The sequence below is a fragment of the Phytophthora cinnamomi genome (genome assembly GCF_018691715.1).
Source record: "Phytophthora cinnamomi strain GKB4 chromosome Unknown Contig60, whole genome shotgun sequence".
NCBI lineage: Eukaryota > Oomycota > Peronosporomycetes > Peronosporales > Peronosporaceae > Phytophthora > Phytophthora cinnamomi.
Window position 1 is genome coordinate 610,021 of NW_027150993.1, and position 16,825 is coordinate 626,845.

Below are 16,825 nucleotides of genomic sequence, written 5' to 3' on the forward strand. Positions count from 1 at the left end.
GTACGTATTACGGGACGACTTACGGGACGAAGTTTACGGGACGACTGTCAACTAAAAACTTACATACAACAAGGAGTGGCCATGAAGTGAGTAGCTAGTCTAGAGTACAAGAGAGTACGGACTTTAAGTTACAATATCACTTTTCTTTTTGCCTTCTACGAGCCCAAGTTTCAGCTACATCACAGCTCGATAACGTACAACTCATTCGAGCTCATTCCAACATCATCGCGAAGATCAGCATGATGCTTTCGCTGCCCAAGGTCGTCATTGGCAAGCGAAGATGGTTGGTGCTGCTTCTACTGCTGCTCGTTGGGTATGGTGTGCTCATGGTGACCATTGTGGGCATCTACGACGGCTCAGGCACAGCGAGAGCCCCCAAAAGGTCTTTCCTCAGGGACGATGGTGACACCATTGAACGTTTTCATCCAAAATCTCCCTTCTATCAGCGCGGCGAGCATTTTGACTCGAGCGCGCCTCGCGATCGCGGAGTGTTGATGTGCATGCATAATGGCGTGCTGGCTTTAGGTGTATCGCTCATCCGAGAGCTGCGATGTCTCGGCAATCGGGAGCTCATTCAAGTGTACCATTGCGGCCCCAGTGAACTATCACAGGAATCGAGAGATCTGCTCATCCGCATTGACGATCGATTGGAACTTATCGACGTGTGCTCAGATCTGACACAGCGTGGCAAGATCAGTCAAGAGATGGCTGCCCAGTTCCGAAATTGGTGGATCAAACCACTGGCAATGTACCATACCGATATCCGCCACGTGATGCTCATGGACGTCGACGACATTTTCATTCGAGATCCCTCCACTCTGCGCGACTTGGAGCTGTACAAGACGACAGGGACGACGTTCTTCTACGATCGTGTGCATGCTAACTGCGAGATTTACGTAAACGGCATAGACTTAGGAATTCCCTACTTGAAGAAGCTGTTCGCCACATTCAACTACGGTCAGTTCAATGTGACTGGAGGTAACACCCCCTCACAGCAGGCGTTAAATTCCTTTGCCTACAATGGCAAGGCGTGTCATGAAATGGATTCGTCGCTGGTGCTAGTAGACAAGGAGCGTGCTGGACAGACGGTCATGGAAATTATGTTCTGGTTCATCACCACGGAGCGTTTTCGATTCGACTTCTCGTTTGGTGACAAGGTAAGCAGCTTTCTATTGAGTGTTAGCTCTGTAGAGAAGCTAACTTTTCTGTTCTTTTCTTGTTAGGAGGCGTTCTGGTTATCGTTTGAAATGGCGCATGCGCCGTACGCTTTCTCGCCTTGGGGGGTCAGCGTGGTGTCTTCGTGGCCTAACGAAGATATCGAAAAGCACCCGGATTCGCTTTGCGGCAGCATCTTGCAGTATCTGCCTGACAACAGCACCGGTGCTCAGGTGCTATACGTGAATGGCAAGGCACTGCTGGATCCGTATCCAGAAGGCATCAATTTTGGGCCCAAGATGCAGAGGAACAACATGTTCAACACACTCCCAACGCATATGGCCCCACGCCTTCCCCGGACAGAACTCAATAAGACCCAGTCGCAAGTAAATGGTTCCGGGATTGAGAAAATGTTTGATGAATGCCTCGTCGGTTTAGGAGCAACGCCACTGCCTCAGTCATTTGCTGGTCGACTGTTGCGTCGCCGTCTCCACTTTTTGGGAGCAATGGCAGGTGTTGTCTGCTCGCTGGAGCTCTGCGGGACATTTTAGTCGCCCCAGGGTATTACTCGCATAGGATCTAGTAAAAGTAAGCGCCATGGCTATCCATTCGCTGTGTTAGTGCCTTATGAATTTCTCGAAGCCTATCGTACATGTTTAGGATATGTATAGGTTTCAGCAACGCGTTTTATACCTTATCAAACATTTCAGATTGTGGCAAATTACCCGGTGACATTTGAGTTAGTGGACAGACTCAGTGAGTTTCCCCATTAGTTTTTATTATCAAATGTTGCTTGAAATGGAGAAGGGATACTGAGGATTGTCAAGCTCTTGTAGGGATTCTTCGCGTAGAAGAGCTTCGTTGTTCCAGGCCATTGTTGCGGTTTCTGGCGGTGTCCTACCATTCAGGTCCCCAAGAAAGTTATGAGCAAGTACTTGCGCGAGTTGGCGCAGGTCACCCTTCACTGGTACTTTCAGCACCCGAATAATGCGATAAGTGCCAGTGATAAGCTCCATGCTGATGTAGAGAGCTGCTCGTAATTGGTGAACGCCTGGTCTTGTGGGCTCGAACGTTGATGCATTACATATACCATAAATATCGATTTCTCCATTGCGTGGGCCTGGTGGGCGACGTGAGTAAACAGACCCTGTTAGATCGTACACCTTGACAACCGCAGGGGCCCAGCAGAATTACCCGAACGAGCCGCAAGTCATAATCGACGAGGTTGCAGTGTCGAAGTGGCTTGAATGTCTCCAAGAACTCGCCCAAAAACCGCTCCACGTCGAAAAGATGCTGGTAGTACACTTGCAATCCACAAAAGCGTCGTTGTTGTGAGAAACAATCAACTTTTCCGCACTGTAGACTTCATACTTACCTCGACGCCTACTGTGAAGGATGTATCCGAGCCCGTATCCTGGTGTCGGTGCTCAGTGACTTTTAAGAACTTGATCGGGAAGACTGGTGGATAGTACCAAGCATCTGCATCGCACGGGGGAGATCATAGCAGCACTCACTTAGATCGGCGGTCCTTCAGTGCGCATGCATATAGGACGCACTCTCAGGAAAATGCGAGATGCCCAAGCCCCTCGGTGTCGCTGCTGCTGCGAGTGCTGCTGACTCCGTCTGCCAGCTTTCCCAAACGCGCAACACCAATACGTGTACCGTCGCCCCTGAACTGACAATTAAGTGATGCACATTCCTCCTCTCCCTCTCCAGCTTCATCAACTGCCACTCCTCCATCTTCTGCGAACGCCCATGCTGACTCAACTCAAATGTCAAACTCGTCACTTTCGCTGCCAGTCCTCCGTCGTCAAACATCGGAGACGGCGCCATCGCCACGCGGCAAAGCCTCGATCTCTCTCGCTCCTCACTGAAACTCTCGAATGTGGCAGCGAGTGCCAGAGCCTCGTCCGCACTCTGCCACACCTCCAGGGGCGTTCTCGCCCCGTAGGCCGACGACCCGCCACCAACCCTAAGCTTGAACACAGTCTCGGGTGCTTGTCCGTGCCCTCTCCAATGGTGAAAGTCCTCAAAATCGACTCGTCGCCACTGCACCTCGTAGTGCGAGTCCAAGCTGATGCAGTACACTGGCAAAAAGCAACAAAGTCTGAGCTGCAGACACCAAAACGGAAGTTTTAGCGTATTTTACCCAGAAAGTTACCGTCGCTGGAGAAGCCCAGCAACACGCCGCCGTCTTTTTGGCGAAAGACCTGCCGTAGACTGAGCATTTTGCGCGGCAATTGCAGCTGCGAGGCGCTTCGTCCTGATCGCTCCCGTGCGGCTAGAGCGGCGAAGACATTCCGAGGAGGCAGGTCGCCATGACGTCCTTATAGAGGGTATAAGGCGCTGCTTGGGGGTACAGTATTACCTCTATTCAAGAGCTTTACGTGAAATGGGTACCTTTTGGTAAAACTTTTAGCAGCGTTTAGAACAGATCAAATCGGACCAAATCCCGAATTTGGTTGGAAAATTTCTGTATATTTAACCCTTCGCCACTTCGTGCCATGCGCGGTCAAGAGACATCGTCGTGTCCTCAGTCCAGTTCCGCTTCCTGTCCTCCGGAACAACCTCTACCGTCTCAGCTGGAGACGCCAGGTCTTGGTTATTGCTGGCTGGTGTCTAGTTCTCTTTCGTCATGCTGGGGAAGATTTGCGAATGCTACAATATTATTGTATTGTATTGTATTGCGTTTAAGGAGTTCCGGGTCTCAGGGACCTCTTTTGGTCCCTGAACCTTTGTCACTGGAGCGGGGTTCGCTTGGAACTTTTTGTGCCATTTTTCCATGTTTCAGGCGAAATCATGTTTAGCTGAACGCGATTTCCCCCTGGAACCTGGAAGCCACTAAAAATAACTCCAGGTTTCAGGTTCCAAGCGTTTGCTGAACACCCAATTTGACCCTAATGTGCCTGAACAGGTCTGGGAGCCTATCAAAAATCTGGCGCGCCGGATTTTATTCCCGTTCTTTTTTGGGATTTGGGACTGGAATAAATGCTGCGGGAATAGCTGCGATGCGTTCACGGTGGTTACCGTGCCATATGCAGAATTATCTCCTACAATAACCCTTGGGGCGAAAACGACCGCCAGGCATTTTTACTCGAGCGCTCACTCTCCCAAGTCAAGCCTCTGCCTCGTGCCAGCAAGGCCAGCCCACAAGTATCGTCGCTTTAGGGGGCCTTACCCACCGCGATGGCGGTGCACAACGACGTTGCACCGATAGAGACCGCGGCTGCGGGGGCTAACTCGAAGGCTCAGTCCCAAGAGAAGCCTGGAGATGTCCCTGCTGGCCGGAGCAAATCTCGAAGCTCCAGACTATCGCAGCTCATTTTCCACCGTCGAAATGCCATCTCGAAAAAGAAGGTGAGGGGTTTGTGTTGTTGTCCCGGCGTCCTTTTCGTACCTAATGGGACGTTTGACTGTGATACAGTACCTGGGAGCCGACTATGCTTGCTTTAACTTTTTCCCGAGAGACCACTGGCTCCGCAGGCGCCTGATCCTGCTGGTGACGCATCGGTACTTCGACCGCTTCATAGTGTTTGCGATTATTATGAATTCCATTATTCTCGCTATGTCGGATTTCTCTGTCGTCGACAACAAATTGAACCCAGCCCGCAAGGGCTTCGCGTTTCGCGATGGTGTCGTTGTGCCCGCCACTTCGCTCTTGAACACCATTGTCAGCCGCTCCGAGATACCATTCACCTCAATTTTCACGGCAGAATGTCTGCTGAAAATACTGGCCATGGGCTTCATTCGAAATGAAGGCGCGTATCTGCGGGATTCTTGGAACGTCCTCGACTTTGTGGTCGTGATATCAAGGTAAGCTGTATTTGCTTTTCTGGCCCGATTCATCGTGTTATTATGCTGACCTTGCGTATTTCCTTTGGTATCATCAGTTTGGTCGCTATTTTGCCTGCCGTACCGAATGTCTCGGCAATCCGGACGATCCGAGTGCTGCGTCCGCTACGGTCGCTGTCTATGATTCCAGGTATGCGCACGCTTATTTCGGCTCTACTGAAGGCGCTCCCTGCTCTTGGCAATGTTGTCGTGCTCCAGGTGTTTCTCTTCTTTATGTTCGCCATCCTTGGAAACCAACTGTTTGGTGGCAACATGACTCGGCGTTGTCGGTTAACCGAATTCCCCGTGCTTCTACCTGTTGACGAGCAGAATCCCCACGGTGTGTGGCCTGTCCCGGACGACTACTTGAATGCAGTATTAGCTGATCCCGGGTCCTATCGTTGTCTGATTGGACCAGTTCTTGAAGTTGAGTCGGGGGATTTTGTGAAGGAGACATCGCCCTGGTACAAGGCACAGCCGTGCTTTTGGCCTGTCGATCAGAATTATGTGCAGATTTGTGCGAGACCCGGTTACAGTGGTAATTTCCAGTGTGTCACTGGAGAATTTTGTGGCGGGAACTACGACGTGTACGGCAACGCCCGTTTCCTCAGCAAAATCGTGATGGAGGACGCAATGTACCTGGACGCGCTTGATTATGGTTTAACAACGTTTGATGACATAGGGCATGCAATGGTGACCTTCTTCGAAGTTATTACTGACGAAGGTTGGACGAACATCATGTACATGTGCATGGATGCAACGGAACCGGACATCGCAGCTCTGTTTTACATCGCCTTCATCGTATTTGACTCTGTTTTCGTGATGAACTTGACGCTGGCAGTCATTGCCGACGAGTTCAATATCGAGGATGGCCCGCCGAGTCTTACAGATGCGGAGAAGAAAATGCTTCAACTCAAAGCTGCAGAGGATCATTCACGTTTTAAACCGAGCATTCCATGGTTGTACTACATAGTCTCGCACCCGCTGTTCTCTGTATTCATGATGGTGGCCATCTTTGCCAACACCGTTGTACTATCGTTAGATCATTACCCGATGTCCGACGCGATGAATGCGGACCTCGAAATGATCAATTTCGCTCTATCTTGTGTATTTGTCGCCGAAATGATCATCAAGGTTGTTGGTCTTGGGCCTCGCTTATACGCGCGCGATCGCTTCAATCTGTTTGATGCGTTTGTCGTCATAATGGGCTTACTTGAATTGGCATTGTCGCCGCCATCTTTCATGTCAAAGAACCAACCAAAGAAAGGAACAGTCTCTTCACTGCGCTCTTTTCGACTCTTTCGTGTTTTTAAGCTGGCACGCAACTGGCGATCTTTGCGTGAGCTGCTTGAAATGATTGGACGTGCGGTCGCTGGTATCGCCAACTTTGGCGTGTTGCTGTTCATTTTCATCTACATCTATGCGCTCATCGGCATGCAGGTTTGTTGCGTCGAGCTATTTTTCTGAGCATTTCGTATCATTGTTTCACATGTTAAGTTGTTGCTGTTGTTTTGTGGTAAAGTTTTTCGGAAACACCATGCGCTTCGACAATAATGGATATCCTACTCCCTACAATGTCAATGAGTACTGGTTCGGCACGGTATGTGAAGCTTCAGCGACTTGCATATTACCACCGCTTTGACTCTGTACTTACTTGATCTCGATTACTGCAGGTCCCTCGAATCAACTTCGACACATTTCTTTGGTCCCTGATCTCAGTTTTTAAAATCATCACCGCTGATAATTGGAACGAAGACATATACGACATTATACGTGGCAATGGGATGTATGCAGCACTCTATCCACTATCTTTGGTAAGTTAATTTTTAAACGCGCTACTCGAGTCATCGTGATCTGATTCTAACCATGTCGATATGATTTAGATGGTCTTCGGCAATTTCATTATGATGAATCTTTTCCTTGCATTGTTGCTGGATAAATTCAGCACCTCTGATGATGAAGATCAGACCAAGATCAAGGAAATGGACGCCAAGAAACTTGCGCGGAAGATGTCGTCCATGAAAGTGGCACCATTAGCGCCGTCAATCCCGGAGCACAGCCTTCCACGCCGCAGTGATCCTGACAAAGCGCAGCCCAAAGCCGCTATCGTCTATCAACAGTTCAATCGCGCTTCGATAGTTGCCGAAGACAACGGTGAAACGCTACCTATGATTATGGGCGAATCCGCTACTCAAATTGAGAACTTAGTCGATGGGCCTCCAGTCTTGGCAACAGTGTCGACAGTTCCTGGGCCTTCAGATATGAAAAAGCCCGTGGAATTGAAGGAGTTTATTTTGAACCACAGCAGCAAATCGACACGTATTATCAAGCAACTTGCTGGTGCGAAGGAGAAACTGGAGAGTGAGATGACCCCACGATCTCATGCACATGATCACAGTGCGTTTACAGATGAGGGTTTTTTTAACAGGCTGAAGGGCAACTCACTCTTCATCTTTCCTGGAGACTGTCGTGTAAGGCGGTGGGCACTAAATTTGATCGTGCATCCGTACTTCGACTCTATCATTCTGGCACTCGTTACCGCGTCGAGCTTGACTTTGGCCATTGACAATCCTCTGCTTGATCCGGAGTCAACACTAGCAACAAGACTGAAGAGTTTAGACACGGCTTTTGCTGTTATTTTTGCCTGTGAGATGACCGCGAAAATTATAGCGCTGGGACTCGTACTCCACAAAGGAGCTTATTTACGCAATGGCTGGAACGTGCTCGACTGCGTGATTGTCCTTTCGTCTCTCGTGATGTTGGCCGAGTCGTCCAGCAGCCGACACTCGCTGAAGTCCCTGCGGTCTCTGCGTACTTTCCGCGCGTTCCGTCCGCTGCGCGTGATTAGCCGCAGGCCCGGACTGAAGCTTGTAGTGAACGCCTTGATTGAAGCCGTCCCAGCAGTGCTCAACGTGTTGATTATCTGTGCGCTGTTCTACCTTATGTTCAGCATTTTCGCTGTTACCTACCTCAAAGGGAAGCTAAATTCTTGCAGTGGCAACAATTTTGACGCGCTTTCCGATGATCAAGTTAATTTTCTCGTTCATCCTCAGCCGTGGTCGAGTCTTTCACTCGACCAACAGCAGTGGTTCACAAACACAACATGCATCGGGTTTCCAACTGACTCGCTAACATCTAAATACTTGTGTGGGTGTTGGGGCGCTGACTGGGGCCCTGTCGTTCCTCAAAATTTCAACAACGTAGGAAACGCCATGATCACGTTTTTTGAGATGTCAACGACTGAAAACTGGGGTTTGCTCATGGTGGCATGCATTGATGCACCCACCGAAGTCGATATGCAGCCGATACGCGACCGTAACATGTGGTGGGCCGGGTTTTTCATCATTTTCATGATGTTTGGCAGCTTCTTCGTGGTCAACTTGTTCGTAGGCGTCATCATTGAGAACTTTAACAAGATGACAGACGCTCTTGGTGGCGCATTTTTGCTGACCTCCGACCAAAAGAAATGGCTTAAGGCGCAAAAGGCCGCGGCGCAGGTCGGTCCCCAACTCATTCTCAAGCCGTTCCCAGATCCTATACGGCGCAAGATCTTTTACTTCGTCAGGCGCAAGCGGTTTGAATGGTTCATCATGATTTGCATCATTGTAAACACGCTGCTAATGGCCGCGCAGCACTATGGCCAATCGACGGCACAAACAACAACCGTGAACATTCTCAATGAGTTTTTCGCTGCCGTATTCACTGTCGAGGCCGTGTTGAAGATCGCCGCCTACGGGTTTGCATACTTCGAGGACAATTGGAACCGCTTCGACTTCTTCGTTGTTGCTGGTACACTTGCAAGTATCGTTTTGGGAGATATTTACTACAGCACGTCTTCGATCTCTTGCTATGCTGGTTCGAGTATTCCGCGTGACGCGCATTATCCGTCTGGTAAAGGCTTCCAAGGGCATTCGTCATATCCTGAACACTCTCTACTTGGCCTTACCGGGGCTCAGCAACGTCACGTCGATTCTGGTGCTAATGCTCTTCATCTACACCACAATGGGCGTGCAAATGTTCGCAAAGGTGGCGTTGGGTGATAATATTGATATGCACGCGAACTTTCAGACGTTCGGGAGGGGTTTTCTCTTCATGATACGAGCTGCGACAGGTGAGAGCTGGGATGACTGCATGCACGACTACGTCTCCAGTCCTGACGGATGCGTCGACGATCCGCCGTATGATCCCACCATGTGCGGCTTCAATAACTCTGCGACTTGCGTTCCTCTCAACGGATGTGGGAATCCGATTGCGTATTTATTTTTCTGCTCCTTCACGCTCCTGTGCACGTACGTCATGCTCAATGTGACAGTGGCTGTGATCCTCGAAAGTTTCTCGGTCTCAAACGAAGACGAGGAGCCGCTCTTTGATTCCGAGCTGTTAGGCGAATTTCAGACCAAATGGGCAGAAGTGGACCCCAAGGCCAAGGGTTTTATTCCAGCCTCCAAACTCTACGCGATTTTCACCATACTCGACCCACCGCTCGTGAAAGCCGATGCTGTGCGGGACAAGAGATCTTTTCTGCGCTTTGTCTGTAAGTTTTTTTTTGTACTGCGCAAATTCCTCGAGATGTTGTTACTAAGTATCGGTTTGTGCTGGACGCGACTAGGTGGCTTACGTTTGCCAATGTATGAAGGCGAAACGATCTATTTTACAGACACGCTGCTGGCCATGACACGCGAAATGGTCAAAGAGGTACGAGATCCCATTGTAAAGATATGAAGAATACCCGACTTAGTTTTTGTTGTTGTAAAGACTGTAGCCGACGAACTCAACGCGATTGGAAGTATTACACCGGCAATGGACGATATGCCAAGTCGTCAGCGCCTTCACTACCAAGCTCATGAGTACTTCGCGGTCCGGCAGATTCAGCGCGCGGTGGCTGCGTGGCTACGATTTAAGCGGCAGATCGAAAAAAAATACATGGACGAGTACAAGAGCAAGATTAAGAAGGGGCCTACGCGACCAAAGAAGCAGCGAGGTGCCGTCGTCGTCACAACTGGATAGGTATCCCAGGAAGTCGATGGTAAGCACTGAAATCCTTGAAAATACAGCTTATATTTCAGTCGGAAGTTTTGCTGTTGAATGCGAGTTGGGGCTGCGCTGAGTGAAGCTGTTGCGAAGCGAGAGACACATGGTCGTCAGTGACGCTAAGCTCTGTTGCCGGAAGATAAACCGAGCAGTGAGGTCGGCAAGCGCATAGTTGGGTAAGATGCACTCGGTCTCCTTCTTGGTGCCTGACTCGCACATTTTGCACGAAATCGATGATGGTACGTCCACATCGCCGCATTTGGCTAGGCAGGCAGCACAGTAGGTGTGACCGCAGGGAGCGAGTGTCATGGGCTGAGCAAAGAGCTTCATACACTGCAGGCAAGTGAAAGTGCTCTCGGACGCGTTTTCTGCCTCCAGAAGAGAGTTCACCGTCTGCTCCAGCGAGTCTTGAGTTTTGCGGAGCAAGTAGATTGCCTCGCGGGACAAAACTCGCTGTCTGAGATCTGTCATCTCCAACGTTTGAGCGTCGTTAAGCTGCTGCTCCTTCGTCAATTCCTTGTAGAGAGTCTCCATCTTCTCACTTAGCTCGCCATTTTCGTTCTGCAAGAGCCTTAGCTGACTCTGGAACGACTCCGACTTGTATCTTTCTCGCGAGACTGTCCTCTTGTACCCGAGCTCTATCTGACCCTGATTCTCTCGTAGATCTTCGTTATTCTTTTGTAGTGCATCTTGCTTTTGTCGCAGTTCTTTTAGTTGACACCGAAGCTCCTCGAGCTCACTATTAGCTTCCTCTAATTCGTTTGCAGTGTCAGCGAGCGTCTCGGGGCTGATAAACCCTTCGGTAGTTTGGATGCCAAATTCTATGGTAGTTTTGGTTACAACACGTATGGATTGCATCTGCTCCAACAGCGCTTTGTTCTCCTTCCGCAGCTCGTCAATTGTTAACACATGGGCTTCCAGAATTGCAACTAGGTGTTCTTTAGCATCCCTTTCATCATGCAACGAGACTCTTTCCGCCTCGAGACGCTCTTGTACGAGTCGAAGCTGCTCTTCTAGTGCCTTTTTTTCTTCATTTAGGAGCGTCAGTGCCTCGTAGGTCGCTGCCTTCTGTCTTGCCATTTGCAAAGCTTGGACTGTCTCGTCATGAGAAAGTTGTTTGAGATTTTGTAGTTCGGTTTTCACTTTGTGTAGTTCGTCGTGCAGTCCTGTGTACCGTTGATCTCGCTCGTCAACATCATCTTCGAGCCGCATTACTTTTTGCAGTAAAGTCCCGATCTCTTCGTCTCGTGTTTGAAGCGTGTCAGTGAGTTCCTGGATACCTGTGTTTCGTGCTTCCGCTTCTTGAGCTCGCACCTCGATCTCTTTTTGCCTCTTCATACAGATCTCAAGCTCGAGCTGCGTGCTAGTCAAAATTGCCTCAACATCTGTCTTCTCCTTCTCCATCGTTTTCTTCACCTGTAGCATAGAAACAGTGGCTTAGTCAAAACCAGGTAATACTGCACGCCAGGCATGAAACATCGCACAGATACCTGAACAAACTCTTCCGATAATTTATCCAACTGCGCGACACGTATTTGTAAATCACCACAACGGGAGTTCGATGTGTCAAGATCGACTTCCAGCGCATCTCTTTCTTTCTCCAACTTCTTTATCTTCATTTCCAAGGCGGTTGCGTTGCCACTAGCAGTATCGCTGCGCTGCAAATGCTGCTGGAAACCTAGAATTTTACTCATCATAGCCTCTTTCTCGTGGTTAGCGGTTGCCTTAAATTTCGCGTATTCTTCTTGAAGCAGTTTTTCACGCTTTTTCACGGCATCGAAGTCGCATTGGCAACGCTCCAAACTCTTACGGAGACTTTCGACAAGCTTCGCGTCATTCTAACAATGCCACGGCAAACGTCAGTACCTCACTTATCACCCAGTAAGGCAAGACCGCGTACATTTAGCCTTTGGACTGTCGAGCGCAGCCCAATAATCAGCGAAGTCTGGGAGGAGATTGTGCTTTTCAGGTCTTCTGCTTCCGCCTCCAATCGCGCATTATCCTGTCGCAAAGCATCCAATTGGATTTTTGCCTCTGCTTGCCCGTTTTCGAGCTGCTGAATCTTGCCCAAGAGCTTTTTGTTGTTCTCCGTCATGTGTGCACACCGATTCTCCAGCGATAACACCTACAAGAACGCACTCACAGTAGGACTCGTGATTTTCTGTCATCAATACCACAAAGTTGTTCAGGCACCCGAACCTTTCGTTGATACGACACCTCCATTTGTGTGCGTTGTTGCAAGGCTCCTGCCGCTGCTGCCAGCGTAGATCCGCCGTGAATATCCGGCAAAAAGCATGGGTCCCCTTCGCGTTCTACCTTCTGCGTCTGGAGTGTTGTGGCACTTTTTTCTTGTTCTACCTTCTTGGCCTCGTTTGCTTCTAATATCCACGGGGGAAAAAATCGTCAAATCTAATCCCAGTTTTCCAGCCTTGATCTTCGCGAGTGTATCCCTACCATTCAGCTTAGCCAGCGTCTCCGTAAGCCGGCTCACCTCCTCTCGCAACGAAGCCGACAGCGCCTTCTCTCTCTGGCTGAGACTCGTGAGAGTCCTCAAGTTCTCTTGCAGCACTGCGATCGTGACGTTCGACTCGAGCTGCTCTCGCCGAGGGTTCTGGAACGTGAATAGCCGATCTCGTCGCGCTTCCTGGTGGGCTCTTCCTGCCCCCACTCCTCGACCCCGTCCGTCATTGACAGCTTCTTGATTCGATGCGGACGACACGGCCGCAGCTTTCGGAGACTCCGCGGTCTTGACGGCGGAGGTGCGTCGTAAGCGCACAGACGCCACGCCCGTGTGGCCGTGCTCTCGGGTCGATGGTGGCGGGCCTGGGGCTGTAGCCATCGTAACTTTGCAGGGGGAATAGTCGCGTCCTCTGGTCAAGTTGAAGTGACGAGGGAGTGATTGTCCAAAGTGATGGTCAGAGCAACTTGCGCCAACCCGGTACTGTAGACGAATGCAAGCTGAAGTTACCGGGAGGGCTCACATTAACTTGGCCATAGTCGCTTCAAGTCACGCGCGCTCGGTCTTTGTGGGCTTCGGCACCACATTTCGCAGAGATTTGCTTGCAAGACTTCGCCTGTCACAACCGAAAGCGATTCCTGCGTCACGACCATGCCCAAGCACGCGCTGATCGTCGGCGCCTCGGCGGGCATCGGCCTCGCCGTGGCGCGCAAAGTGGCGCCCATGGTGGACAAGTTGACGCTGTGCTCGCGCAGGTGTCCCCCGGAACTGGTGGCGTCCATCCGGGCGGACAACCCGGGACTCGACGTGGTCTACGAGCGGCTGGACGTGTCTCTATTGCACGAGGTGCGCCAGTTCACGTGCCGCCACCAGGACGCTAAGTTCGATTGGATCGTCATCACGGCCGGCATCCTGTCGCTCAACGGACGTACGGAGACCAAGGAGGGGCTCGACGTCAAGATGAGCACACACTACTACGGCCGGTGAGTGAGAGGGCTGGTAGCAGTAAAATAGAACTGAGACTGACGCTGAATGTTGACTACAGGTTCATGCTGGTCCACGACCTGCTCAAGGGGCTCAACAGACCAGGAGTTCGCGTGCTCAATGTGCTGGGCGCGGGTCGAGGTGGGGCCCCTCATCTCGACGATCTGGATCTGAAGCAGACGTACTCCATCAAGCACTGTGCCGACGCCACGACGCTCTACTCGTACGTGACTAAGAGTGATAACGCGTCGAAAGGTGCCGGTGAAGCTGAGTGTGATGTTGTTACTGTGCAGGGACTTGATGGCCCAGGCGCTATCGGAGCACGCGCCGAACGCGTCCTTCATGCACATTTACCCGGGCTTCGTGAACACGGGGCTGTTCAACCGTTTTCCGTGGTACGTGAGGCTGCCGTCCAAGGCCTTCGCGATAGTCGCGGCGCACTCGCCCGAGCGATGTGCCGAGTACCTGGTCGCCACTTTGACCAAGCCCCAGTTCGCCACGGGTTGGAAGCTGCTCGGCGAGCGCGGCGAGGTGCTGCCCAAGACGAAATACCACACCGACAAGCTCAAGGTCGTGGTCTGGAAACACACGCTGCAGACGATTGAGGTCGTGATGCAGCAGTAAACGCCCAGCAGAATTATGTGTCTAGTTACGAGTACATCTCTATATTCTGGCAAAGAAAAGAGCTCTCAACGTGAAAAAAATACTACTACTGTCGTACTACATACATGATCGTTCTCCAGTCAAGACAATAAAGAGTTGGAAGAAAGAGAGCAAGGAAGCCTTCTATTTTTGTTGGTTATTCAAACTGCAAAGCTGCCGTCGCTCAACACACAGGTGCATCAAACTCCGACAAACTTCCGGAGAAAAGAATGAATGAGGAAATCAGCGCCGAACCGCGGGAGGCAGGTCGTCGACAGAATCACCGAGGCGACTTGTCGCTAGCTTATTTCTTCTTGGCAGCGCCCTTGGCGGCCAGGTCCTTCTTGTTCACCGACTTGATGACGCCGACGGCGACCGTCTGGCGCATGTCACGCACGGCGAAGCGGCCCAGGGGCGGGTACTCCTGGAACGACTCGACGGTCATGGGCTTCGAGGGCTCGAGGATGACCATGCAGGCATCGCCCGACTTCACGAACTTGGGGGCCGTCTCGAGCACCTTGCCCGAACGACGGTCCATCTTCTCCGTGATCTCTTTGAACTTGCAGGCAACGTGGGCCGTGTGGCAGTCCAGCACGGGCGAGTAGCCGTTGCCGATCTGGCCGGGGTGGTTCAGCACGATCACCTGGGCGGTGAAGTCCTGGGTGCCCTTGGCCGGGTCGTTCTTGGAGTCCGAGGCCACGTAGCCACGACGCAGCTCCTTGACCGACACGTTCTTGACGTTGAAGCCGACGTTGTCACCGGGGACAGCTTCCGGCAGGGACTCGTGGTGCATCTCAACGGACTTGACTTCCGTCGACAGACCCACGGGGCCGAACGTGGCGACCATGCCAGGCTTGATGACACCGGTCTCCACACGGCCGACCGGTACCGTGCCGATACCGCCGATCTTGTACACGTCCTGGAGGGGCAGACGCAGCGGCTTGTCAACCGGGCGCTTGGGGGGGTTCAGGTTGTCGAGAGCCTCAAGGAGGTACGGGCCCTTGTACCACGGCATGTTGCCCGACTTCTCGATCATGTTGTCGCCCTCCCAGCCGGAGATGGGCACGAACGGGATCTTGGCCGGCTTGTAGCCCACCTTCTTCAGGTACGTGGACACCTCGTTCTTGATCTCCTCGTAACGGGCCTGGCCGTACATGACGGACGAGTCGTCCATCTTGTTGATGGCGACGATCATCTGCTTCACGCCCAGGGTGAAGGCCAGCAGAGCGTGCTCGCGGGTCTGGCCCTCCTTGGAGATACCAGCCTCGAACTCGCCCACGCCGGAGGCCACCACCAGGATGGCGCAGTCGGCCTGCGAGGTGCCCGTGATCATGTTCTTGATGAAGTCACGGTGGCCAGGGGCGTCGATGACCGTGAAGAAGAACTTGGGCGACTCGAACTTCCACAGGGCAATGTCGATCGTGATACCGCGCTCACGCTCGGCCTTCAGGTTGTCCAGCACCCAGGCGTACTTGAACGAGGTCTTGCCGAGCTCGGCGGCCTCCTTCTCGAACTTCTCGATGGTACGCTTGTCGATACCGCCGCACTTGTAGATCAGGTGACCGGTGGTGGTCGACTTGCCGGCGTCGACGTGGCCGATCACGACCAGCGAGATGTGCGTCTTTTCCTTGCCCATGGTTCTGTTATCTCTCTTCTCCGCAGAATGGATAATGATCGCTCGAGCCGCAGGGGGGAGCTTTTTGCCCCGAATGGATGGCCATGGGGCGTTTTGCGGAATTGCACTTCTAGCACGAGGTTATTCCATTTTCGGCGAATCCGATGGCTGCAGATTTGAGACATTTACACGCCATAAAACCTCTTGGTCGCTGTATGCTCCAAACGGCTAGAAAAAGAGCCTGCCCACTTCAACGTAGCCATCCATCGCCTTACCACTTCATTTCACGCTGCGATGATACATCAAGAGGAGGACAGGAATATGTATGGCAACAACGCTATGTGTCTATTATATACGCATTAGATTCTTCTCTCTCTCTCCCTTCGCTGCGTCAATGGGCGGCTACCGAGGCCGAGGTTGATGATGACGAGCTGGGGCTCACGTACAGCCTCATGCTGCCGCCGTAGCAGTCGCTGCTGTCCTCCGCCAGTGCGATCTGGAAGACGGGCTCGGAGCTGCACGCCTGATCCGCGAACAGCTTGAACGTGGGGCCGGCGGCGGCGTCCCAATCCGCCTGGAAGCTGGTGCCGGCGTCCACTGTGGGGTGGCAGGCGCTGTCCACGCGGTAGGCGGCCACGCCCTCCAGCGTCTCGCAGTTGGTCTCGGGCGTGAAGAGCTCCACCAGCACGTACGGCGAGTCGCCGAACGCCGCGGCGGAGAAGGCGGCGGGGTCGTCGGTGCAGTTGCCCGACGCGAAGAGCCCCAGGTCCGTGGCCTCGAGCGAGCAGTCTGCGTCGGTGCGTAGGCTGCCGCAGTCGGCGGAGCTGAACATGACCTGAAGCGGGGCGCCTGAGCACAAGTCATCGTCGAAGATCTCGACAGCCGCCATGGATGCGGCAGTGATAGCTGAGGGCAGCACTGCCAGCGCCAGACCAGCGAGCATATTTGATGGAGTGAGCTTCATTGTGGCACTACGGGGGGTGCAGAGAACTTGGGAATGGAGGGAGGAGCTTGTCATGAGGTAGACTCGAGGACGATGCCCGCCTCATCCTCTAGACTGTAGTCGCTCGCTAATCCATCATATCATCGGCTATTCTTGTGCGAGCGCG

General features: G+C 52.2%; 7 protein-coding genes across 8 annotated transcripts; 3 read left to right on the forward strand and 4 right to left on the reverse strand.

Moving 5' to 3' along the window:
- Positions 1-239: 239 nt before the first annotated feature.
- Positions 240-1,706, forward strand: IUM83_14083 (uncharacterized protein; the record flags this gene model as incomplete). The annotated part of the gene is made up of 4 exons (XM_067938804.1): positions 240-283; positions 361-382; positions 447-1,157; positions 1,224-1,706. 4 exons carry the CDS (start codon positions 240-242, stop codon positions 1,704-1,706), a joined length of 1,260 nt encoding a protein of 419 aa, XP_067787501.1.
- Positions 1,707-2,128: 422 nt separating this feature from the next.
- IUM83_14084 (uncharacterized protein) lies at positions 2,129-3,383 on the reverse strand (the record flags this gene model as incomplete). Of its 2 annotated transcripts, none has more annotated exons than XM_067938805.1 (5): positions 2,129-2,275; positions 2,350-2,448; positions 2,531-2,634; positions 2,712-3,242; positions 3,317-3,383. In XM_067938805.1, 5 exons carry the CDS (start codon positions 3,381-3,383, stop codon positions 2,129-2,131), a joined length of 948 nt encoding a protein of 315 aa, XP_067787499.1. The 2 variants fall into 2 exon arrangements, with proteins under 2 accessions (XP_067787499.1, XP_067787500.1); XM_067938806.1 differs by having other exon boundaries at positions 2,236-2,275; positions 2,350-2,459.
- A 958-nt stretch (positions 3,384-4,341) lies between these two features.
- IUM83_14085 (Voltage-gated Ion Channel (VIC) Superfamily) lies at positions 4,342-9,993 on the forward strand (the record flags this gene model as incomplete). The annotated part of the gene is made up of 11 exons (XM_067938807.1): positions 4,342-4,512; positions 4,580-4,968; positions 5,046-6,120; positions 6,301-6,426; positions 6,509-6,586; positions 6,660-6,800; positions 6,870-7,383; positions 8,191-8,775; positions 8,849-9,520; positions 9,596-9,681; positions 9,742-9,993. 11 exons carry the CDS (start codon positions 4,342-4,344, stop codon positions 9,991-9,993), a joined length of 4,089 nt encoding a protein of 1,362 aa, XP_067787498.1.
- A 48-nt stretch (positions 9,994-10,041) lies between these two features.
- On the reverse strand, positions 10,042-12,856 carry IUM83_14086 (uncharacterized protein; the record flags this gene model as incomplete). Its single annotated transcript, XM_067938808.1, has 5 exons — positions 10,042-11,433; positions 11,508-11,855; positions 11,918-12,142; positions 12,217-12,395; positions 12,472-12,856. The coding sequence occupies 5 exons, from the start codon at positions 12,854-12,856 to the stop codon at positions 10,042-10,044; spliced, it is 2,529 nt and encodes an 842-aa protein (XP_067787426.1).
- Positions 12,857-13,126: 270 nt separating this feature from the next.
- Positions 13,127-14,083, forward strand: IUM83_14087 (putative oxidoreductase C19A8.06; the record flags this gene model as incomplete). Its single annotated transcript, XM_067938809.1, has 3 exons — positions 13,127-13,458; positions 13,521-13,682; positions 13,753-14,083. 3 exons carry the CDS (start codon positions 13,127-13,129, stop codon positions 14,081-14,083), a joined length of 825 nt encoding a protein of 274 aa, XP_067787497.1.
- Positions 14,084-14,405: 322 nt separating this feature from the next.
- On the reverse strand, positions 14,406-15,737 carry IUM83_14088 (elongation factor 1-alpha; the record flags this gene model as incomplete). Its single annotated transcript, XM_067938810.1, has 1 exon — positions 14,406-15,737. One exon carries the CDS (start codon positions 15,735-15,737, stop codon positions 14,406-14,408), a length of 1,332 nt encoding a protein of 443 aa, XP_067787505.1.
- A 370-nt stretch (positions 15,738-16,107) lies between these two features.
- Positions 16,108-16,659, reverse strand: IUM83_14089 (Elongation factor 1-alpha; the record flags this gene model as incomplete). Its single annotated transcript, XM_067938811.1, has 1 exon — positions 16,108-16,659. One exon carries the CDS (start codon positions 16,657-16,659, stop codon positions 16,108-16,110), a length of 552 nt encoding a protein of 183 aa, XP_067787485.1.
- Between the last annotated feature and the right edge of the window lie 166 nt (positions 16,660-16,825).